This window comes from Pararge aegeria, chromosome 12 (assembly GCF_905163445.1).
Source record: "Pararge aegeria chromosome 12, ilParAegt1.1, whole genome shotgun sequence".
In the NCBI taxonomy this organism is placed as follows: Eukaryota; Metazoa; Arthropoda; class Insecta; order Lepidoptera; family Nymphalidae; genus Pararge; species Pararge aegeria.
The window spans coordinates 9,019,225-9,038,292 of NC_053191.1; the positions used below are offsets into that span (position 1 = coordinate 9,019,225).

At 35.0% G+C, this 19,068-nt stretch overlaps 3 protein-coding genes across 3 annotated transcripts in view; all 3 read left to right on the forward strand.

Moving 5' to 3' along the window:
* The first annotated feature begins 723 nt into the window (after positions 1-723).
* On the forward strand, positions 724-2,666 carry LOC120628042 (solute carrier family 35 member G1). Its single transcript, XM_039896228.1, has 2 exons — positions 724-890; positions 986-2,666. Exon 2 carries the CDS (start codon positions 992-994, stop codon positions 2,027-2,029), a length of 1,038 nt encoding a protein of 345 aa, XP_039752162.1. The 5' UTR covers positions 724-890; positions 986-991; the 3' UTR covers positions 2,030-2,666.
* A 2,757-nt stretch (positions 2,667-5,423) lies between these two features.
* LOC120628043 (mediator of RNA polymerase II transcription subunit 21) lies at positions 5,424-7,080 on the forward strand. The gene is made up of 3 exons (XM_039896229.1): positions 5,424-5,620; positions 5,787-6,065; positions 6,541-7,080. Exons 1-3 carry the CDS (start codon positions 5,579-5,581, stop codon positions 6,664-6,666), a joined length of 447 nt encoding a protein of 148 aa, XP_039752163.1. The 5' UTR covers positions 5,424-5,578; the 3' UTR covers positions 6,667-7,080.
* Positions 7,081-11,191: 4,111 nt separating this feature from the next.
* The window catches only part of LOC120628395, an 82,304-nt gene continuing 74,427 nt past the window's right edge, over positions 11,192-19,068 (forward strand). Inside the window, exon 1 of the mRNA XM_039896749.1 lies at positions 11,192-11,486. The gene's annotated coding sequence lies outside the window, so the exon portion shown is untranslated. The remainder of the gene's footprint in view (positions 11,487-19,068) is intronic.

Genomic DNA, 19,068 nt, shown 5'->3' on the forward strand with positions numbered 1-19,068 from the left:
CGATGTCCGTCCGTCCGTTATAAAATATTGCATGCCGAATATGGCCCACTTCCCGGTTTCTAACTGAGCTTGAAATTTTGCATTTGCATGAAACATATTTTCTATTGCCAGCAGATAGCAATGCAATATTATTAAGTCTTGGTTCTGATTTGTAAATGGAGCTGTAAAGCTGCTATGGCAACTCTGTATTATACCGACAGATGATTTACGGGCAACGATTAGCTATACTTTAATACGTAAACGGTTAGTTACGGAAGAAATGTTTTAAACGGTGAACGAGAGCATCATAAGGAAACCTGCATGCCTGAGAGTTCTCCATAACGTTCTCAAGGGCGTATGAAGTCTATCAACCCGCTGTTTGCCAGCGTGGTACACTACGGCCTAAATCCTTCTGATTCGGATAAGAGACCCGTGCCATATAGTGGGCCGGTAATAGGTCGACGATGATTTGTGTACAAATCATGTAAAATATGCTAATATGCTTCAGTCACATGTCACTGACGTGCATTTCTATAATCTGTTCTGAGCATCTGTGCATTGATTTATAGTAGGTGAGTACGGTTATATACCTTCTCTGCCTTTTCCCAATTGGATAGAATAAAAAAAAAAATATATATATATTAGGCTGTATAGTCAATGATCTTTGCCGGTCCTGAAGAGGAAAAATTAAAAAACAACAACAATAGAAAAAAACATCGTTGGTGACAGCAGTCAGATCATCAAATGGCAACTATGTCAAGTGCGACAAATTAATTTTAACATTTTATCTATTTTTGGATTTTTTGGACCATTATGAATCGAATAAACAATATCATGATCTCCCATATGTAACAATTTCTGACCTTTTTAAACTTTGTTCAGATAAGCTTTACTCCAAGACATTAATCACGGTATAAATGTGATGATTTAATTAAACATTACGTTCATTTATTCTAGTAGAATTATAGTTTTACATTAAATTATTTTTTATTGGTTGTCGTTTCAGTGAGCGATGCCCGAGCACTTGGAACTGCAACATCTCGTAGATCTCTCTGTTGGAAGTGGTGATGAATCAATACCTAACCTGTTGGAGAACAAGAGGCCACTTATCAAAAGATGCCCCTACCTTGGGTTATTACTAGCTACACTTTCGTCACTTTTCTTCTCATTATGCTCTGTTATTGTTAAAAGTCTGGTAAACATTGATCCAATGCAATTAGCGATGTTTCGATTCATAGGCGTTTTACTTCCTACTATACCAATAGTTATATACACAGAGCAGCCTGTATTTCCTAGAGGAAAACGAATCCTTCTTATTTTACGCTCCATTGTAGGGACAGTGGGGCTAATGTTAAGTTTTTATGCCTTTCGAAATATGCCACTGGCTGATGCCTCAGTGATTGTATTTTCTGTGCCAGTTTTTGTAGCTTTGTTTGCCAGGGTATTCCTGAAAGAGCCTTGTGGAATTTGGAATACAATTTCAATAGTATTAACTTTAGTTGGTGTTGTGTTAATCACCCACCCACCCTTTATATTTGGTGAAAGTGAAGCTTTAACTAATCCTAACTATAACAGTTTGAGGGGTGCCATTGCTGCATTTGTCTCAACAATATTTGGAGCCAATGCTTATGTTTTACTCAGAGTCCTCAAAGGTTTACATTTTTCTGTGATCATGACAAATTTTGGTGCTATTGCCATAATGCAAACATTATTTTATTCCTTTATTTTTGGTGTTCTGTGTATGCCTAACTGTGGGACTGAGAGATTTTTAGTTGTATGTTTAGCAATATTTAGTTATTTAGGACAGATTTTGCTAACAATGTCTCTACAAATGGAACAGGCAGGACCTGTAGCAATTGCTCGTTCAGCTGACATAGTCTTTGCTTTTCTATGGCAAGTCATGTTTTTTGATGAAATACCAAGTAAGTTTTCAGTATGTGGAGCAGTATTAGTACTTAGTTCTGTTTTACTTGTAGGTTTACGAAAATGGGCATTAGCTTTGCCAGAAGATTCACAGTTAAGGAGGAAGTTAGGAATGTTGGCACAGTAAATAATATAATATCATTATTTCTATTGTATCATATTTTTGAATATGTACCTAATGTTATCTGTGATCATTGTTTCTACCTAAAAAGCACATTGCATTATATATTTTGCAAAAAAATAATTATCAATGTTGGCTCCTGAAGAACCTGATCCCTTTTATCCAATTTTACCTTTAGTTAGTATTTACAGAGTGCAATAATATGTTAAGTAACCTGCTGGCTGGTGTTATATGTTTCTCAATATTTATTGTAGAATACAGAATGTAAATAAGTTAAGAGTATTTACAATCTTACTTAGGATAGCTAAACTTACATGTTATTAGATGCTGTTTTGGCATATCTTGAATAATATTTGTGCCCCGCTGTGATTTCTGTATGCTGCATACACTACAAGTAGCTGTTCAATTTGATTTAACTAAAATATGCTACCAGATATAAATAAGGATTAAATAAACCATTACATTATTTGTTACATTATGGTTAAATACAATAATTTCAGTGTACTATTTTAAGTATTGACTGAAGAATGTTTAGTTGTGAATTAAAAGCTACCTTTAATATAAAAATATAAATGTTAAGCACTGTATGTACATACCTTCAAAGACTGTAATATAAATCAGCTGTATTTACTGTTAATAACTATTGTGTTGTGCTTCTTTGCCTGAACATTTTGTGTTGTGTTCCCATTAACTTTATATTTTTGTTGACAATTTGCAATTCTATTTTATATTTATTGTACGGTAATTATGATGTTATTCACATATTATCCTTGTAAACTATTCTAGTCAAAAGTATTTTTAGTGTTAAAAAAATAAAAGTGAGCTCATAATCATTCTAGTTAAATAAAAACGACTATAATTTCATCACAAAAATTACTAAACAGGTAGTTGTGTACTTATTTAGTGCAATTAACTTGTAGCGTCTTTAATAAGTTCTTATAACATTCTATGTAGGTAAAAGGTGTGTTTGTAGTGAAATAGTATATAACTGGATGTTTGGAAACATAAATTTTATATACATTAAGGATGGCTTATGGCGCCCAATATTCGTAGTTGAATTTTCCGTAGACCTATTCATCTAATAAATGAGTAGATAGGCCAGACAGGGTTCGCGTGTTAGGCGTACGCACTTAGCCGCCATTTTGAACAGTGAAAATTGTAAGGACTACAGTTGTAGAGAAAAATGTATAACAATTTGATTTATTACCTTTTTTTGTCTCCCCAAGTTACTTAGCGTTACGTAATGAGCAAATTAGTTCACTATCAGGCCAAAAGTGTTCAAAATCGCGAGAAACGTAACTATAGACCAAATTTAAATTTTGGTAATTTATGCAATTTATAGCAGTGCAATTTGAAATATCTGAAGCCGATATAGCCTTGAGGTCAGGACTTCACTTCCAGCCTACCTTTCGGGTATACCTCTTAACTTTTCGGAGTTGTGTGCGTTTTAAAATGAAAGCAATAACAGAAATATCGTAAGGAAACCTGCATGCCTGAGAGTTCTCCGTAATGGTTTCAAAGGCGTATAAAGTATACCAGTCCGCACTTAGCCAACTTGGTGGGCAAAGGCCGAGAGCCTTCTCTTTATTATGCTCGGAGACCGATTACCTATTAGCATATTAAGCTGGTAATGGGTAGATTAGTATTAGTGCATCATCAGACGCACTCTGCAGAGAGTTGGGCGACAAAAGTTACTTGTAGTTAAATGATAGGGGTTATTTACTGCTTGGCCTGAATTCCCTATTACATTCGAAAATAGCATTCTCTTAACCGTAATTTGTAACGTACAGCTTGACAATGTATGAATTTTGTCAAAATCTGCCTTATGGAATCCATTTGAATGCAGTTACTACTGATGTGAGAGAATCGATACCAGGATTTACCGATTAAAAAAAATACAAAGATTTTCAATGATGATTTCTTAATGTATCAAAATAATAATTATTATGTAGGTGCTGGTTATCTCTGGTTTCTTCTCCGACGCGACGTGCGCTATGGAGCCTAGCGTCTAGGCTGTGCAGGAGCTCACAGTCAATATTTTTTTTATAAATACTTCTCTCAGCCGCATACAGGCAATATTATTAATTAATTAATTTATATTTTCAATTACATTTATGAGTATGCGCCTTAGGGTTTGAATGTAATAAGGCTAATTGCAAAGTGGGTCCGAAGACGGTGGGGTATAACAATATTCATAACAATACAATACTTTTTCTTGAGACCAATATTTTCAGTAAAATGAAAAGTTGTCATAAAAAGACGAAAACATAACATCAACTGACTTTAAAATTAGGATTTAATGGGGTCACGGAATCACTATGGCAACAGCAAGAAGTCAATCCTCCGAGACAATAATAAAATAAATATTCATACGAACACATATACACATGTAATTGCGATTGTTGTTGATTTGTTTTAATGAGTTCCCAACGAGTCACTCGCAATCGTGTCAAAGTTTTAATGGTGAACGTTAGGTAGGCATATCAAGTTTATAAATAGTGTACTTGGCGATGTTATGCACAAATAATTTATTAAAATTAATAAGAATGTTTATAAAAAACAAAAAACTATTGATTTGTTGTGAAGATATCTTTAGCATTTTTTTTTTATTCGTGTCATATAATCTTTTTACATATTGCATCTGGTGGTTAGACCCCAATTGACTACAAAAGAAACACGCTTAAACATACTAGGTACTTATTTTTATTTTATTCTATTCGGATTTAATATATTTGTTTATAAAAAAAAAGAACAATATTGTTTTGGTAGGAAAAAAAAAACCACCTCAACTTCATATTTCAAAGCAGCGCAGTTTATCCCTAAAGATTATGATTTACTGCATATGTTGTATATTACTATAAAGATTCTATTCTTATCGGATTCACTTTTATTAATTGCAATTACGCCATTATAGATTAATTTGAAGTAGTTTTGCACCGCTAAAGTATTTATAATAAATTATAATTAGTAGCGTATTTGGCATCAGTTCCACAGCTGTGGGACTGCGGCCTTTAACTTACTTTCCGAGGCACGGGGGAAGATACGGGGGTCCTGAAATTACTTACATAAAAACTGCATAGGTATCTATATAATATAAAAAATATGATTAATGCAAAAGTGAATTTGTTTGTCTTTCCTTCACGCCCTGATCATTACAAAAACCAACTAGAATTATGGCATAGAGTTTATTGAAAGGACGGGGAGTATCATGTCTACTTTTTATCCCAGGAAAACCAACAGTTCCTACAGGAATTGTAAAAACTAAATGCGAATAACGTTGGAAACAGCTAGTTGAGTTTTAAAAAGGCCCCCATTTCAGTTTTACCCTGAACTAGTTACGCCATTGTTGCGTCAATATCTCTGAAGGCCCAAAAAGCTAGAACCGAAAACTGACAACCCAGTTTAAAACAAAAAAAAGTGTCAACTGTCAATGTCGAATAGGTGACAGGCAACAGCAAGTCGAAGTGTGAAAGTATAGTGGTATATTTTACTTCAATATTTATTACAATTTTCAAGTTATTAAAGACTGACGCATTGCTATTAACAATAAAAAAAATGGCAGATAGGCTAACACAATTGCAGGATACAATCAATCAGGTAAGATAATATCAGGTAATAAGTATATTGCAAGATTTTTAAAAACCTCCCCTAGAGTTTAATTTACGAAATTATACGTAGTCCAATTATTGATTTTCTTCTCTTTACAATTAATAGAAGTGACTGACTCAATCACAGATCAGATTTACCACTTTTTTTTTTTCAGCAAGCTGAGTATTTCTGCAACAGTATAGGTATTTTACAACAATTCTCAATACCTAGCAAGTTTCCCGGTTTCGAAAGAAGCGGCTCGCAGACTCCCCAACAACAGCAAAATCAGGAAGACTATGCCATGTTGTTTGCAACATTAATTTCCCGATGTGCCAAAGATATTGATACTCTCATAGAGTCATTGCCCAGTGAGGAGAGTTCTACTGAACTTCAAGTCCAGAGTTTAAGACGTTTGGAGGCTGAAAATAAAGAAGCGGCAGAACAATTAGAAGAAGTAATTAACCTCTGTTTAAATAACTTTTAACTGTTTTTATTATAGGAACCGATTAGGGGTATGTCTAACATACTCCCAACAGGTTAGCCCGCTACCACCTTAGAATGCATCATCACTTACTATCAGGTGGTATTGCAGTCAAGGGCTAACTTGTAGTGAAGTAAAAAATAAAAAATGTTCTGGTACTGCTTTATCAGCAGCAGCAGTAGTGTTTAGGAAGGTCTGTGTGGTCCTATAAATTACACTGTACATATTTGTCTGGTTGCCAGGCAGCACTTATTAAGCTTGGTGTACATTGCAACTTTTTAACAACTTCAATAATTCTCAATAGTATTTCATATACTTGATATAATGTAGCCAGATTTGACAAATGGGAGATCTTTCCAATGGGTAAACTATCTTGCTTTATCAAAAAAATGGAGGATAAGCAAACAAAATAACTTCAATGATGAGAGAAGTCATTTGTAATTTTCAGGTGGTCCGGCAAGGTGAAATACTGCTAGAGAAGATACAAGGTGCCCTGAGTGACATTGCTCAGAGTCAGCTTGATATGCAAAATCCAGCTCTTATTTTAAATAAGGATGTGAAACCTCTGTTATAGGAATTAAGAAAGCTTGGCACTTATAGTTGGTAAAAATTGCCAACTATATGTGCCAACTTATTTATATAATTTCAACAAAAGTTGGAAGCGTTGATAGCCCAGCGGGCAGGACTTCAACCTTATTTTCTTGGGCTGAGTTTGAATCCCAGCATGTACCTCTAACTTTTCTAATTAATGTGCGTTTTATGGAATTAAAAATGTCACTTGCTTCAACAGTGTAGGAAAACACTGTGGGGAAGCCTGAGAGTATATAAGCATAACATTCTCATAGGTGTGTGAAGTCCCCCAATCCGCAAAAGGCTAGCATATTTGACTACAGCCTTAACCCCTTCTCATCAAAATTCAAAATTCAAAATTTATTTATTTCAAGTAGGCCTAATATAAGCACTTTTGAAACGTCAAGTCTGTCTGTTTGTAGTGATTCTACCACCGGTTCGGAAGGCAGATTCTACCGAGAAGAAGCCGGCAAGAAACTCAGCAGTTGCTCTTTTCCAACATCAACAATTTACATTTTGCATTTTAACATTCATTTTTCTATCTTGTGTGAGCTGAAAGCGGAGCCGGAAGCTTCCAAGCAACCATCATGAGAGAGAGCCCTGTAGTGGGCCAGTAATGGGTTGATATGATGATGATGATGATGAAACCTAAAGCTAAGGCAGAAAGGAGTTATTTCTTTATTGTGGTCATTAGCAACCCATTAATGTCCTACTTACTGGACACCTCTCTCACCTGCACCAATGTGGGTTGAAGGCTTAACAAGCATGTTAGTGATAATTTTTTTTTTTTTTTTTTATTAATGATAATTGCTGGTTTAAGATACCATCTGAGGCACAATTTTCCCCAATTCCCTATAATATTGTAATATATAAAATCAGTGGGAACACATCAAACATATCTTGGTACAGCAAACTACCTTACACATTGAATTAAGAACATACAGAATTCTCATTCAGCCATTATTGTATGCAGTGCATTGTGTCCGAAAATAGGGAAAACGTCTCGACTTTACACCCGCAGAATGTTGCTAGGTCAGAATTATTTTTCCCATTTTCCCAATTAATTTAGTTTAGTTCTCTCTGTAATGTAAATTTTTTTTTTGTTAAGAAAGTAATGTTGACCATTAATTTGTTAATACACATGTGAATGTGAATGTTTGAAGCTTGTATAGATGCAATATATAGAAAGCTTTGAGAAAAAGTAATCTATATTGAGCTTAATACGATTGAATCTTTTATGTTATAAAAACATTGTTAAGTTACACTGAAAAGTCAAACTTGGTGGAAACCTGTAATCACAGTTAATATAGAGGTTAAAGCAGTATGGAAACAAGGAACAAATGTTCATAACAGCACATTCAGACAAATTAAGGCATCGACAAGGCCCTTCAGCGAATACCTAACGCAGTACCTAATTACCATAGATATTCTACATTTATTACACTAAATATGGAAAATGTAAGTTAATGTAAGTGTAATATTAAAGTTTTCCAAAAATTTGTTTATTATTTTTGTATTTTTATCTATTTTATTGACCCTTAAAATTATTGCAATTTTCTTTACATTACAAAATTTCTTTACATGTCCGAAAATATTTTCAGAAAAAATAATTTGACAGGTGCAGATGTTGAACTACATAGTGAATCACTTTTATTTGACACGAGTGTAACTCTCATATTCGAAAAAAATCTAAGGACAAGGTCACACATTAAGGTCATCAATTTTAGAACGTTGCAAATTAAAACGTGACCTAAAATCCTCTGTGGTCGCTCTGTGCACATTTAAAGCGAACCACTAAATTGCAAATTATTTACTATTCAAACGAAAATGAAAATCACGACGTGATTTTTGAGAATAATTTTAATGCGTTAACGTTGAAAAGAGTATAAATGCGTTCAAGATATATAAGATTAAAATACCACTAAAAAAGAGATGACCAACTTTTTGCACGGAGCTATACCGTAGAAATGGTTTGTTAAGATTAAAAAAGTTTACGAAAATAGTTGAAAGTTACCCTCCTTGAATGACCCAATGCCTTAATTACTATAATGAATGCGACGCGACGTCCTGCTCAGTTATCATGGAAATCTATTTATTTAGGCGCTGCGCATGCAAAGACACTTGTGTCTTGAGTTTGTTACAAGTTACCATCTATTTTAATTTAATACAGCCAAATGAACTTAACCAGCACTTATGCTGACGTAAGACACTGCAGTAGTCCAGTTGCTTTCACATGCGAACACGGATTGCCAAGAGTTCTACGCAAGAATCTAGAAGTTTAATCTCAGTTGAAGTCACAATAAGCGTAATACAACAAATCCATGCAATAGTACAAATTTACGCTACCTTTCATCTCCAGTTGTTTGCAATGAGTTTGATCTTCAAATATTCTTACTAGTCTCAATAAGAAAACTGTAAAATGTTAATTAATTGTTTTAAAATTAATATAAGTACCTATGTATCGAATAAAAATCATCCATTATAATGGAGAATCTTTTTTTTTTAAACGCACCTACTTATCTATCTTTAAAATATATGACACAAAAAAATATGATACGATGATTTACTTGACAAGTTAAAAATAATTAAAAGATTCGCTGTACATCTGTTGCTGCCAAATTATCTGTTTTGGTCAGTCTTTCTGTCAGTTTCATTGCAACAGTTACGAGTACCTACTAATACGGGCAGCAGTTGCTATTATCGCAGACAGTAACCGCAGTTTGCTGTGAATTGTGATAGTGCAACGCTGTGTACACATAGTCTTGGGTAGTTAGCGAACGACCTAGGTGGGAAGAGCGCTCCTTAAGGTGAACTATGCGAACATATATCATTGAAAATCCCGCTCTTAGTTCTTTTTATATTTATTTTGCGTCCACTTTACTAGACAGTGACGCTATGTGACCAACCGAGTTATTTACTTTAATTGTGCGCGTCTTGATATTTCGATATCGATACTAAACAACTTGATATCCCCATGGTTGAAATTTTATTAAATCATATGAATTCATAACAAAAAAAGAACGAATGAACTAATAGAACTAGTTCATCCTTGGATTATGAACTAAAAGCGCTCTCTGTGGTGACCGGTTAGGCCCAAGACACAACAAAAAGTGTCTAGGTTTGCGCAGCGCCTTAGATGCGACACACCTGCATTCAGCAATTCCGGGTCATCCGGAAAACTGGCTACGATGACATTAGCAACGACTTGCAACGACTACGGAGATATTCGATTTGAGACCTTTAATCTATTACTATAAGGTTGCAATACAAGAGAGTTTTAGTCGAAGTTACATTCACAAGTTCCTTCTAAGTTGTAGAACTGTTTGCGCGTTACGTATTTAATTAATTATTTTTGTGAAGTTGGCTTAGTTCGCTTAGGGATGACCACTGATAAAATATTAGACGTTTTACTTTTTGTTGGATATGAAGGTGGTTTAAGTAATTAAATTAACTGCAACGACGTTCTAGATAGTGAGCATGTTGGACTAGGTCCCGAGGTACCTACAGAGATTCTGCAAAAAATTGTGAGGATTTTTTGGATGAGTTTGGAGTTTTAAAATAATAACCAAGACCGACGGCTTTACGTGCTCTCCTGAGACACGGGGATGGACACCACAAATTTCTTAAATCATAGCTGTTACTGAGAATCCTACGACGTACGTATAGATAGATACGAGATTAATAGCCCGACCAAAGAATCGAACCAAGGCCTGCGGGTCACGTGATTCGGCCCTCTTGCAAGACCATAGCGAATCCTTGGAGTCGATATAGACCAACAAGGCAGTTCAAAAACTGTTAAGTCTACAACAAACGCATTTAATTGCTTGGTGCATAAGTAACTTTTTATTCAAACTAGCGATCCGCTTGGCTTCGCACGGGTAGACGCAAATATAAACTTAGACGTGTGCTGACGCTGACTTTTGTGTACTCTACAATCTTTCTCTAGAATTGAACGATATATCTTTCATCGTTAAAGCAGCCTCCGTAAGAAATGTTGTTCGCCCGTTTTTTTCAGACTAAGTTTGCAAATCCGCCTACCACGAAAAGGTTTTTCCGTTTTTCGGGTTAGTATATAATAAAAATAATAAAGTTTTTTATTTGAGGCATATAAACCCATATATCAGCTTTTATTTATTTATTAATTAAATGTATACATTAAAACTTAGATCTAACTGAAATAGTTAATAAATTTATTTTAGATGTCATAAATTCTTAGTTTATTTTCTGTTCCAGTCTCGATGAAAAGACAGCCAATAGTCTGAAATAGGACTCGGCATACCCTCACAGACGACTCTAAGCCTATGTTACTAACAAATATTGTATTGGTAAAAGAATACCCACTTATAAACTCTCAAACTTTACCTGTTTGTAATATTAGTTCTATAGATATTTTTTATCTTCTTTAATAGTCTCGAAAATGAAGTTTCGCAAACCATGTTTTAGTGGTTTAAGATCTATGCAACAGTCCCAGCCTCTCGCCGGCTCACTGCGCCTCGTATCTACCTCATACCTGTAGTTGATAACTAACCTCAGCGCGAACACGTTGTGGCGCCGAAAGCGAAGCCGACGTCCGCATCGATCAGAACTCTTTTGCGTCGGAGATTTGAATTTGTTTACAAATGTATAAAATTTTTTGAACATTTATTATATCTTTAGTGGACAGTGGAAACGTTGAATTGTGTTTGTGATTGTTTTAAAACATTTTATTTTACTACCACATAACTATTTATGTGTGATTTTCTTGATTGAAGCGGAGAAGTGAATGTGAAAAGTTGAAAACGCCCGGAAGGACGGGTCGGCTCTCCCTTCATATTTCCGCAACAGGTATGCCGACTCGTTTAGAAACTAATAACATAGTAATTTGAAATACATTAGTTTGCAAAAGATATTAAAAAATTTGCCAATCTGCATTTTTTTCTGAAATGATTTTATTTTCTCGCGGTTGTTGTATATTGTTTATATAACTTTTAAAGCTTTTTGGTAAGGTTTTGTTTTTTAATAGGAAGGTACTTTTTGGCTTAATCGTAATTACCATTTAATAAAATTTGCAGTGCTAGGTAGTAGGATTTTAAAGAAGGTTGTCTAGATCGTATAATGTGGATCGTCAATGATTTTGTTAATTAACTCAAACTTGAACTTTGCTTAAGCTTAACTAAAACTTTTACATTGTATTCTTAGCTAACTTTCTTTCTTTTCTGGGTCTGTCTGTCTTTCTTTCTTTTCTAGGTACGTACTTACCTTGGTTTGTCACTGATGCTTTCTTTTGACAACACAAATCAGTCAATTGAGCTTGCTAAGCAACATTGATCCAAGTCTCTATTTGTTGAAGTTTTGTTTATCACATTTCAAATTAGCTCTTGGCTACGATCTCGCCTGATGGCGAGTGATGATGCTGTCATCTTGGACAGCGGCCTTACCTGGCAGGCATTAATACTGAAACGCTAAAGCCCTTGTCGGCATATGCTTGTAGGTAGTGTGGCAACAAGTCACAGTCAAAAACCCGACTAGGGAAAATTCTGAAATTATTAATCTTAAAATCACCCCTGCCGGGGATGGAACCTAGGATCACCAGCGATCAAGAAAATTGTCTTAAATGTCTTTTTTTATTGTTCCAAGCAGTGGGTTTTAGTTGATGCTCTTTATACAGTAACTATGTAAAACAATGTGAGACTTTTCTCTCTATTAAATTTTCCTCTAAGTAATTTAGTGTTATGTGAACTATTTGCACTAATGGGAAATACAGTGCTGTACGGAATTTCAAATTAGATTAGGTGGTACATACCCACGTAGTTACGCAGGTGTATTAGGTAAAAGATTGAAATAATGTTCTTATATTCAATGTTTGAATAACGAAGTTCGTTATTAAAATTAATTAATTATGCATCATATTGTATTTGCATATTTTAGAGCAAGTAGGTAGGTGGGTACGTATCATATTAGTTACATTAAAACTTATAGGTGCTTATTTAATTATAAACTTTACACTAATAACTCAGGAGATCATCCGATATCCACGTAAGTAATATAGTGTCTATCTATCGCAAGTAGATAGAGCCTATACTCGCTAGGTGATAAAAATTACCTTGTAAGTCTGAGTTGGAATAATGACGAAAGGTTCCGTACGAAGGTGCTATTTGGAATATTACATAGATAGAGCAGAAAAACAAAAAAAAACTCGTTGGGGAACCCACCTTAAATTTTCAATTGGTTTTTTTTATTGTTAAGCTGTAAATATAAATAGAATATTCTGTTAACATTGTAACTCACTACCATAAGCGAGTACGGTTCATGATGTTACAGCCCGCTGACAGGCCGAAGGACAGACGGGCAAAAAAATTATGAATTCTCTTAAAAAATGCAGGGTTCCAAGATACAAACAGATAGACAGACAAAAATGAGAAAAAAACTGTTTTGGCTTCAGTATCGATTATAGAGGGCCCTCTAAAAAAATTTTCCCAAAACAGCCGCGGACGTTATGACTTAAAGGGTGGGCTTTTTATAACTCTTACAATGCCTATCCTTAAGTTATTTATAACTCGTACTGGAGATTTTCTCCATTTGATATCATCTGCATACCCTGTGCATACCCTCTATGCCGCCACTGCCTGATGGCACACTTGGATGACGAATCCATATTACCTACATTGGTTTATGTTTGTTGATAGCTGTGTAAACTCTTCCATGGCAAGTATAATAGTGTTGTCCTATAACTTGCCTTAGGAGCAACCCGTAAGCCAAACTACGTGGATTAAGAGGTGATTTTGCCTAAGGAGCAAAATCACCTCTTTTAAACGATTAAGCGGTGATAGCTTCGGTCTCCCTATCGGGGGAACCGAGTCCGGCCCCGGTATGAACCTTTTTTTTATATAGTCATAATTGACGGACCCAGAAGATGGCCCACCTGATGATAACTGGAAACCCATCGCCTATAAACACAGCAAAATTTCACAGGGCATGCAAAAAACACGTCCTATAAAATGCAGCCCTGTGTCCATCAATTTGAGGCACAGGTGTCAAGTCTCATGTGCCTGTTATTACACCGGCAACCACGCCCTTCAGACCGGATGACAGCATTGCAACAATGCTGCTTAGCGGCAGAAATAAGCATGACGGCAGTAATGCCGCGGACGAGCTCTGTCATAAAAAGCTCTACTACAACCTGACTAACTTTAGGTGCTGAGTTATTGTGCGTTTTTTTTAATATTTGCAATAAAATATCAACATTATAAATTTTAAATGCATATAAAAAATTTCGGAACCGACAGGATTTGAACCTGCGACTCTCTGGCAATCGCGGCCTGAGCGCTTTCTCCAATTAAACTACGGCTCTCCTACCGTCCTTGCCGAAATTAGTATACGCCTTTCACACATGAGTCTTATTGCGACTGTAAATTTATAAAATTGATAATTCCTTTAAGTGTAGGTAAAAACACTAATAAAAATTATAAATATATTAACAGTTTTAAGAATGATGAAAAAACATCGCAAGCAAACCGGTACACCTGAGAGCTCGCCATAATATTCTCAAAGGCGTGTGAAGTCACCTATCCGCACTTGGCCAGCGTGGTGGAATATGGTCTCATACTGAGAGACGACCCGTGTAGTAAAGGGTTGATAATGAAGATTTAAGGGAGTTGAAGATTACATAAGTATCTGCAAACCTATAAAAAAAGGTACCTGATACCTAAAAGAAAAACTACGTTATACCTGTGTACCTATAGAATGCTATCTATTGAGATATTTATCAAGTTTAAGTTTCTATTAAGTCGATTATAGAAATCGGCTTTGAAGAAAGTTGATTTATCTATAAAGTCAGCAGGTTGCAAGATGTATGCGACATTCCTTCTAGATATACTTACATAGATTAAAACTAAGTATACGTAGTAAAGAAAATTATATTCAAAAGTCACTAAAGTAAAAATAATTTTGTACTCGTAACTAAATATTTAAAGCGGTAAATTTGAACCGGTGATAGCGTAGTGGGTAAGGTTTCGGCTTTCCTTTCGTGCAGACCGAGTTTGAGCCCAGCCCGCACTGACTTTTCGGAGTTATGTGCGTTTTTAAGTTAAGCAATTTCAATATACAATTGCTTTAAACGGTAAAGGAAAATATCACGAGGAAACCTGCATGCCTGAGTTTTCCATAGCGTTTCTCGAGGGCGTGTGATTTCTTCCTTCAAAGTTTATGTCAGCGATATATTGCTTAAATTAAACTTAACTTAGACGTGCGGGAGAATAAACTTAGTTCTCCTGGAATTGAGATCGTAGTGTGCCGGCTAACCACGAGGCTATCATCGCCCGTAAATCAAAATCTGGCTTTGTGATTAAGTATTATTTGACTAAATTGTACTTACCCTCTATCTTATTTGTTTATTTATTTTTTATTTAAACAACTTTATTGCATAATAAAGGAAACACACACAGGAACACTTTCATTAACATAAATGATATGCAAAAGGCGGCCTTATCACTAAAAGTGATCTCTTCCAGGCTACCTTAACTAATGGAATAAGGCAATGAGAGACGGGAAATCGCAATTCTAATAAAAAATTACAAATGTAATAATACATATATATATTTATAAAAATATAATATATATTAATATATATACAGAAATACACATATATATAATATTAACATGTTTTAAATATTGACAAATAATGACTCCTTACACGACTTTTAAATTTCGCAAGTTTCGCTATTTGTTCTATGTATTGATATTTAATTTTTTTCTGTGATGTACAATAAATATTTATTAATTAATTATTTAAAGGTTTTGATCATCCCTATATAATATCCATATATGTGGAACCTAAGTATCACTGGGAATCAACTTTTACGATTGGATACAAAAGTCTACAAACAAAAAATGCAACAATCAAAAGAGATTTCTGTAACTTCACCTATAGATTCTGCAGTTGTTTTGCATATGCAAACTAAGAAAAAAACCCGTCATTCGTTTCGAGAAAGTGATGATCGATAAAAACCGGATCTGGGTGACTCTCCTTTGAGTTTTCCAGCTATCGGTGATAAAAAATAACTTGACAGTGAATTGACAGTTCAATATTACATATTTGTTTTTAATACATTTCTGTGGCCAAAGTATGACGGAATGAATACAAAGTATACAAAGTGTACACATTATATTAGTTATATTGTACACCACAGAAAAAAAAAAGGTGAATATTTATAGATATGAGGTATAATTTGGCGGCCTTATCGTCACAAAGCGATATTTTCCAAGCAACCAAAGGTATTGAAAATCAGGATTCTTATCCAAATCGTAGAGTAAAATCTCAAAGTTTTCATTTTAAGTAAGTACTAGTAATTGTTTTACAATATTGATAATAGAGTTAGGTTTTTTATCAGGGTAGGCAGGTATATAAATTATACAAAATGGGGTTTGCTTAAGAGTTTATTAGAAATTATTGGGGCACAGACTACCGGTAAAGTTCCTCTTCATGAAATGAAACGCACGTCACTGGTCTCACCTGCAGTGGAACAGCTTGGTATGTCTAAGCTCTACGACTCTATATAGAAACGACTTCCATGGGGTTTAGAAAACCAAAACAAATACGAAAGTATTATCCGCAACAGCTATGTTGAAATATTTTGGATAGGAACAAATTTTTTATCCACTACAAATTAGCCCTTGACTGGTAACCTGGTGGTAGATAAGTGATTTAGTGCAAGATCGCATCAAGCTAACATTAAGGGGTATGACATCGTACCTAAACCCTTAATTATTCGGCGGCACGGCTTTGTGGGTAGGGTGGTAACGAGCCACGACCGAAGCCGCTTTAAGGTAGAAAAAGGACAACTTTCAATGGGTAGATATAATAGGATTTCAGCATTTCTGAACCCTACTGAGCTTACAAAATAGTAACATACTAAAACAATGCCTCCATCACTCTCTTCCATAAAAGAGACGATTACAATATTATAGCGGTTGCAATGAAAACATTTCTTATTTTATATTATGAAACAAGGAATTACCAGCATTCCAATGACTACGTTAGTTTCAGTTGAGTTGCTTCATTAATCATTATGTTGCACCATTAATAGATAATATTATTATAATATTACACTTGCTTGCGACGGTACCTTACCATCTATATATATAATAAAACTGTATCTGGAAGATTTCTGTGCATTTAATATATTTTGAAAATTTTGACCGGGCGAAGCTTTATAATCGATACTGAGTCCAAAACATATTTTTATTTAATTTTTGTCGGTCTGTCTGTCTGTCTGTCTGTCCGGTGCATCACGTGAAAACTACAGAACGCATTTAAATAAAATTTGGTAAAGTGGTTGCTGCTATTCCGGGTCAACATATAGGTTACTTTTTATCCCGATAAACAATAAGCTTCTCCCAGGAAATGAGATAAAAAAAATTATGAATTTTACTTCATAGGTCCGTTAAATTTGAACCGATTTTAATTATTCTTTGAAATTGTATACTATCAAGCATGTACTGTCTAATTTTAATGAAGATTTGATAAATATTGTCGGAGATAAAAGACATAACTTTTCGCAAATAACAGCAAGTCGTAAGGCATATGAGACAACGATCTAATGCGTACTTTGCTAAATGCTAATATTATAAATGCGAAAGTTTGTGAAGATGGATGTATGGATCGATGTAAGTATGTTTGTATCAACTAAAATAATGACAACTTACTAACTCAGTATAAGTACTACGTAAAATAATAATAGGATCATAGCTAGCCACGATAATTACGATGTTAGCATCAGATTTGTTCTAGCTTCTCGATTGACTCAGACGCGGTCGAAGTCGCGAGGTTCCGCTAGTAACCAATAAGCTTTAACTACCCATATTACATTTTTCTATCCATTACTTAGCGTGATATTAAAAGATTAATCCTCCAAACCTCTATAGCTTTATAACCAAATTTTTTTCAGATCGATTCATTGGAAATTGGCTTCTTTCGCATCTGTGACATTGCTTTATTTATACTTTATTCACCTGATACTTTGGATAACTTACGTCCAAAGAGCAAGCAGCCATTGTGGTCGTTCTTCTTTGTCCAGTCTTCTTCTGCCAGTCACTTTTATTTTTTACTACTTAATTGATAAATTGTAAGCCTAATAGAATTGTGCATAAAAAATAAATACTTAGCTCGTCGTGTTCCCCCTTTGTTTACAAGTCTCATCAGTTCGGGTACGAAATCTTTCAAACGAAGGACCATTTATTTTTTATTCAACTGCAAGTTATCCCTGGACTGCAATGTCACCTGATGGTAAGTGATGATGCAGTCTAAGATGATAGCGAGCTTAACTGTTTGGTTTCTACACGGCATCGTACTGGAACGTTCAATCGCTTGGTGGCATGATTTGGTCGATAGGATGGTAACTAGCTCCAGACGAAGCATTCCACCAGACTTTATTATATTCATTAAAAGATTCATTAGCTATTTTGGTAACACATACTACGCTAAGTTTGGGGCTAGAGGGCGATGTGTATTGTCGGAGTAGTATATAAAGTCTAAACAGCAGAGACAAGAATCCCCGCAAATAATCAATGAATACCGGATCTATTTATTTCATTTATTATTTATTTATACTCTTTATTTGTACACCACTCAAACAAAAAAACAAGACAAAAAAAGAACAAACACATGAAGAATGAAGCAGGATACAAAAGGCGACCTTATCGCTAAGTAGCGATCTCTGCCAGGCAACCTTAGGATTAGGAAAACTAAAAAGAAAACAAATAGGTCTAATAGGTAACTATTTACGTCTCAATTAATTCACAATTAAATACAATACCTGTAATGCGCCACAAATAGATGCGAAAATGGCGATTGGCCTCAACCAACGGTGCATAATGCATATATTGACCACATTTAACAGTTCAGGGCGAATATAATATTCCGCCGGTTTTGGTATCATAATGTTTATATTGTACCTTAACGACCTATTTGCGGTTGACATTAAATAGGTAACTAACAACCTTCACCTTGATGAAAAAACGTTTGTTATGCGAGCTATGAAAGCTTACACTTGTCCTTTGCGATAACAGATTTCTTTATATTAAGTCTAGGTTACCACTGATGGATTTCATAACGACAGAGATTTTGAGAAGTAAACGGCTGTGGTTTGTGAAATGATTGAATAATGATAACTGCATAGTTTTTATTCACGGTAAGCTGAATCGCTTTCTTAATCGATGGTATCTTCGAATATAGTCTCCAGAACCATTGTATCTTTAGTTTATCATCTTTAGCCTGTAACAGTGGAACTGGATTGCCCATAGTCACCACGGTAGGAAGACTGTTCTGTGGTCGCAGTAGATTAGTAGCCCAGAGGACACTGTTGTCCGTCCTCCGTTATATTCCATTAGTCACCTCGGGACAGGTAGGGTGGTGACAACTGTATTCTGT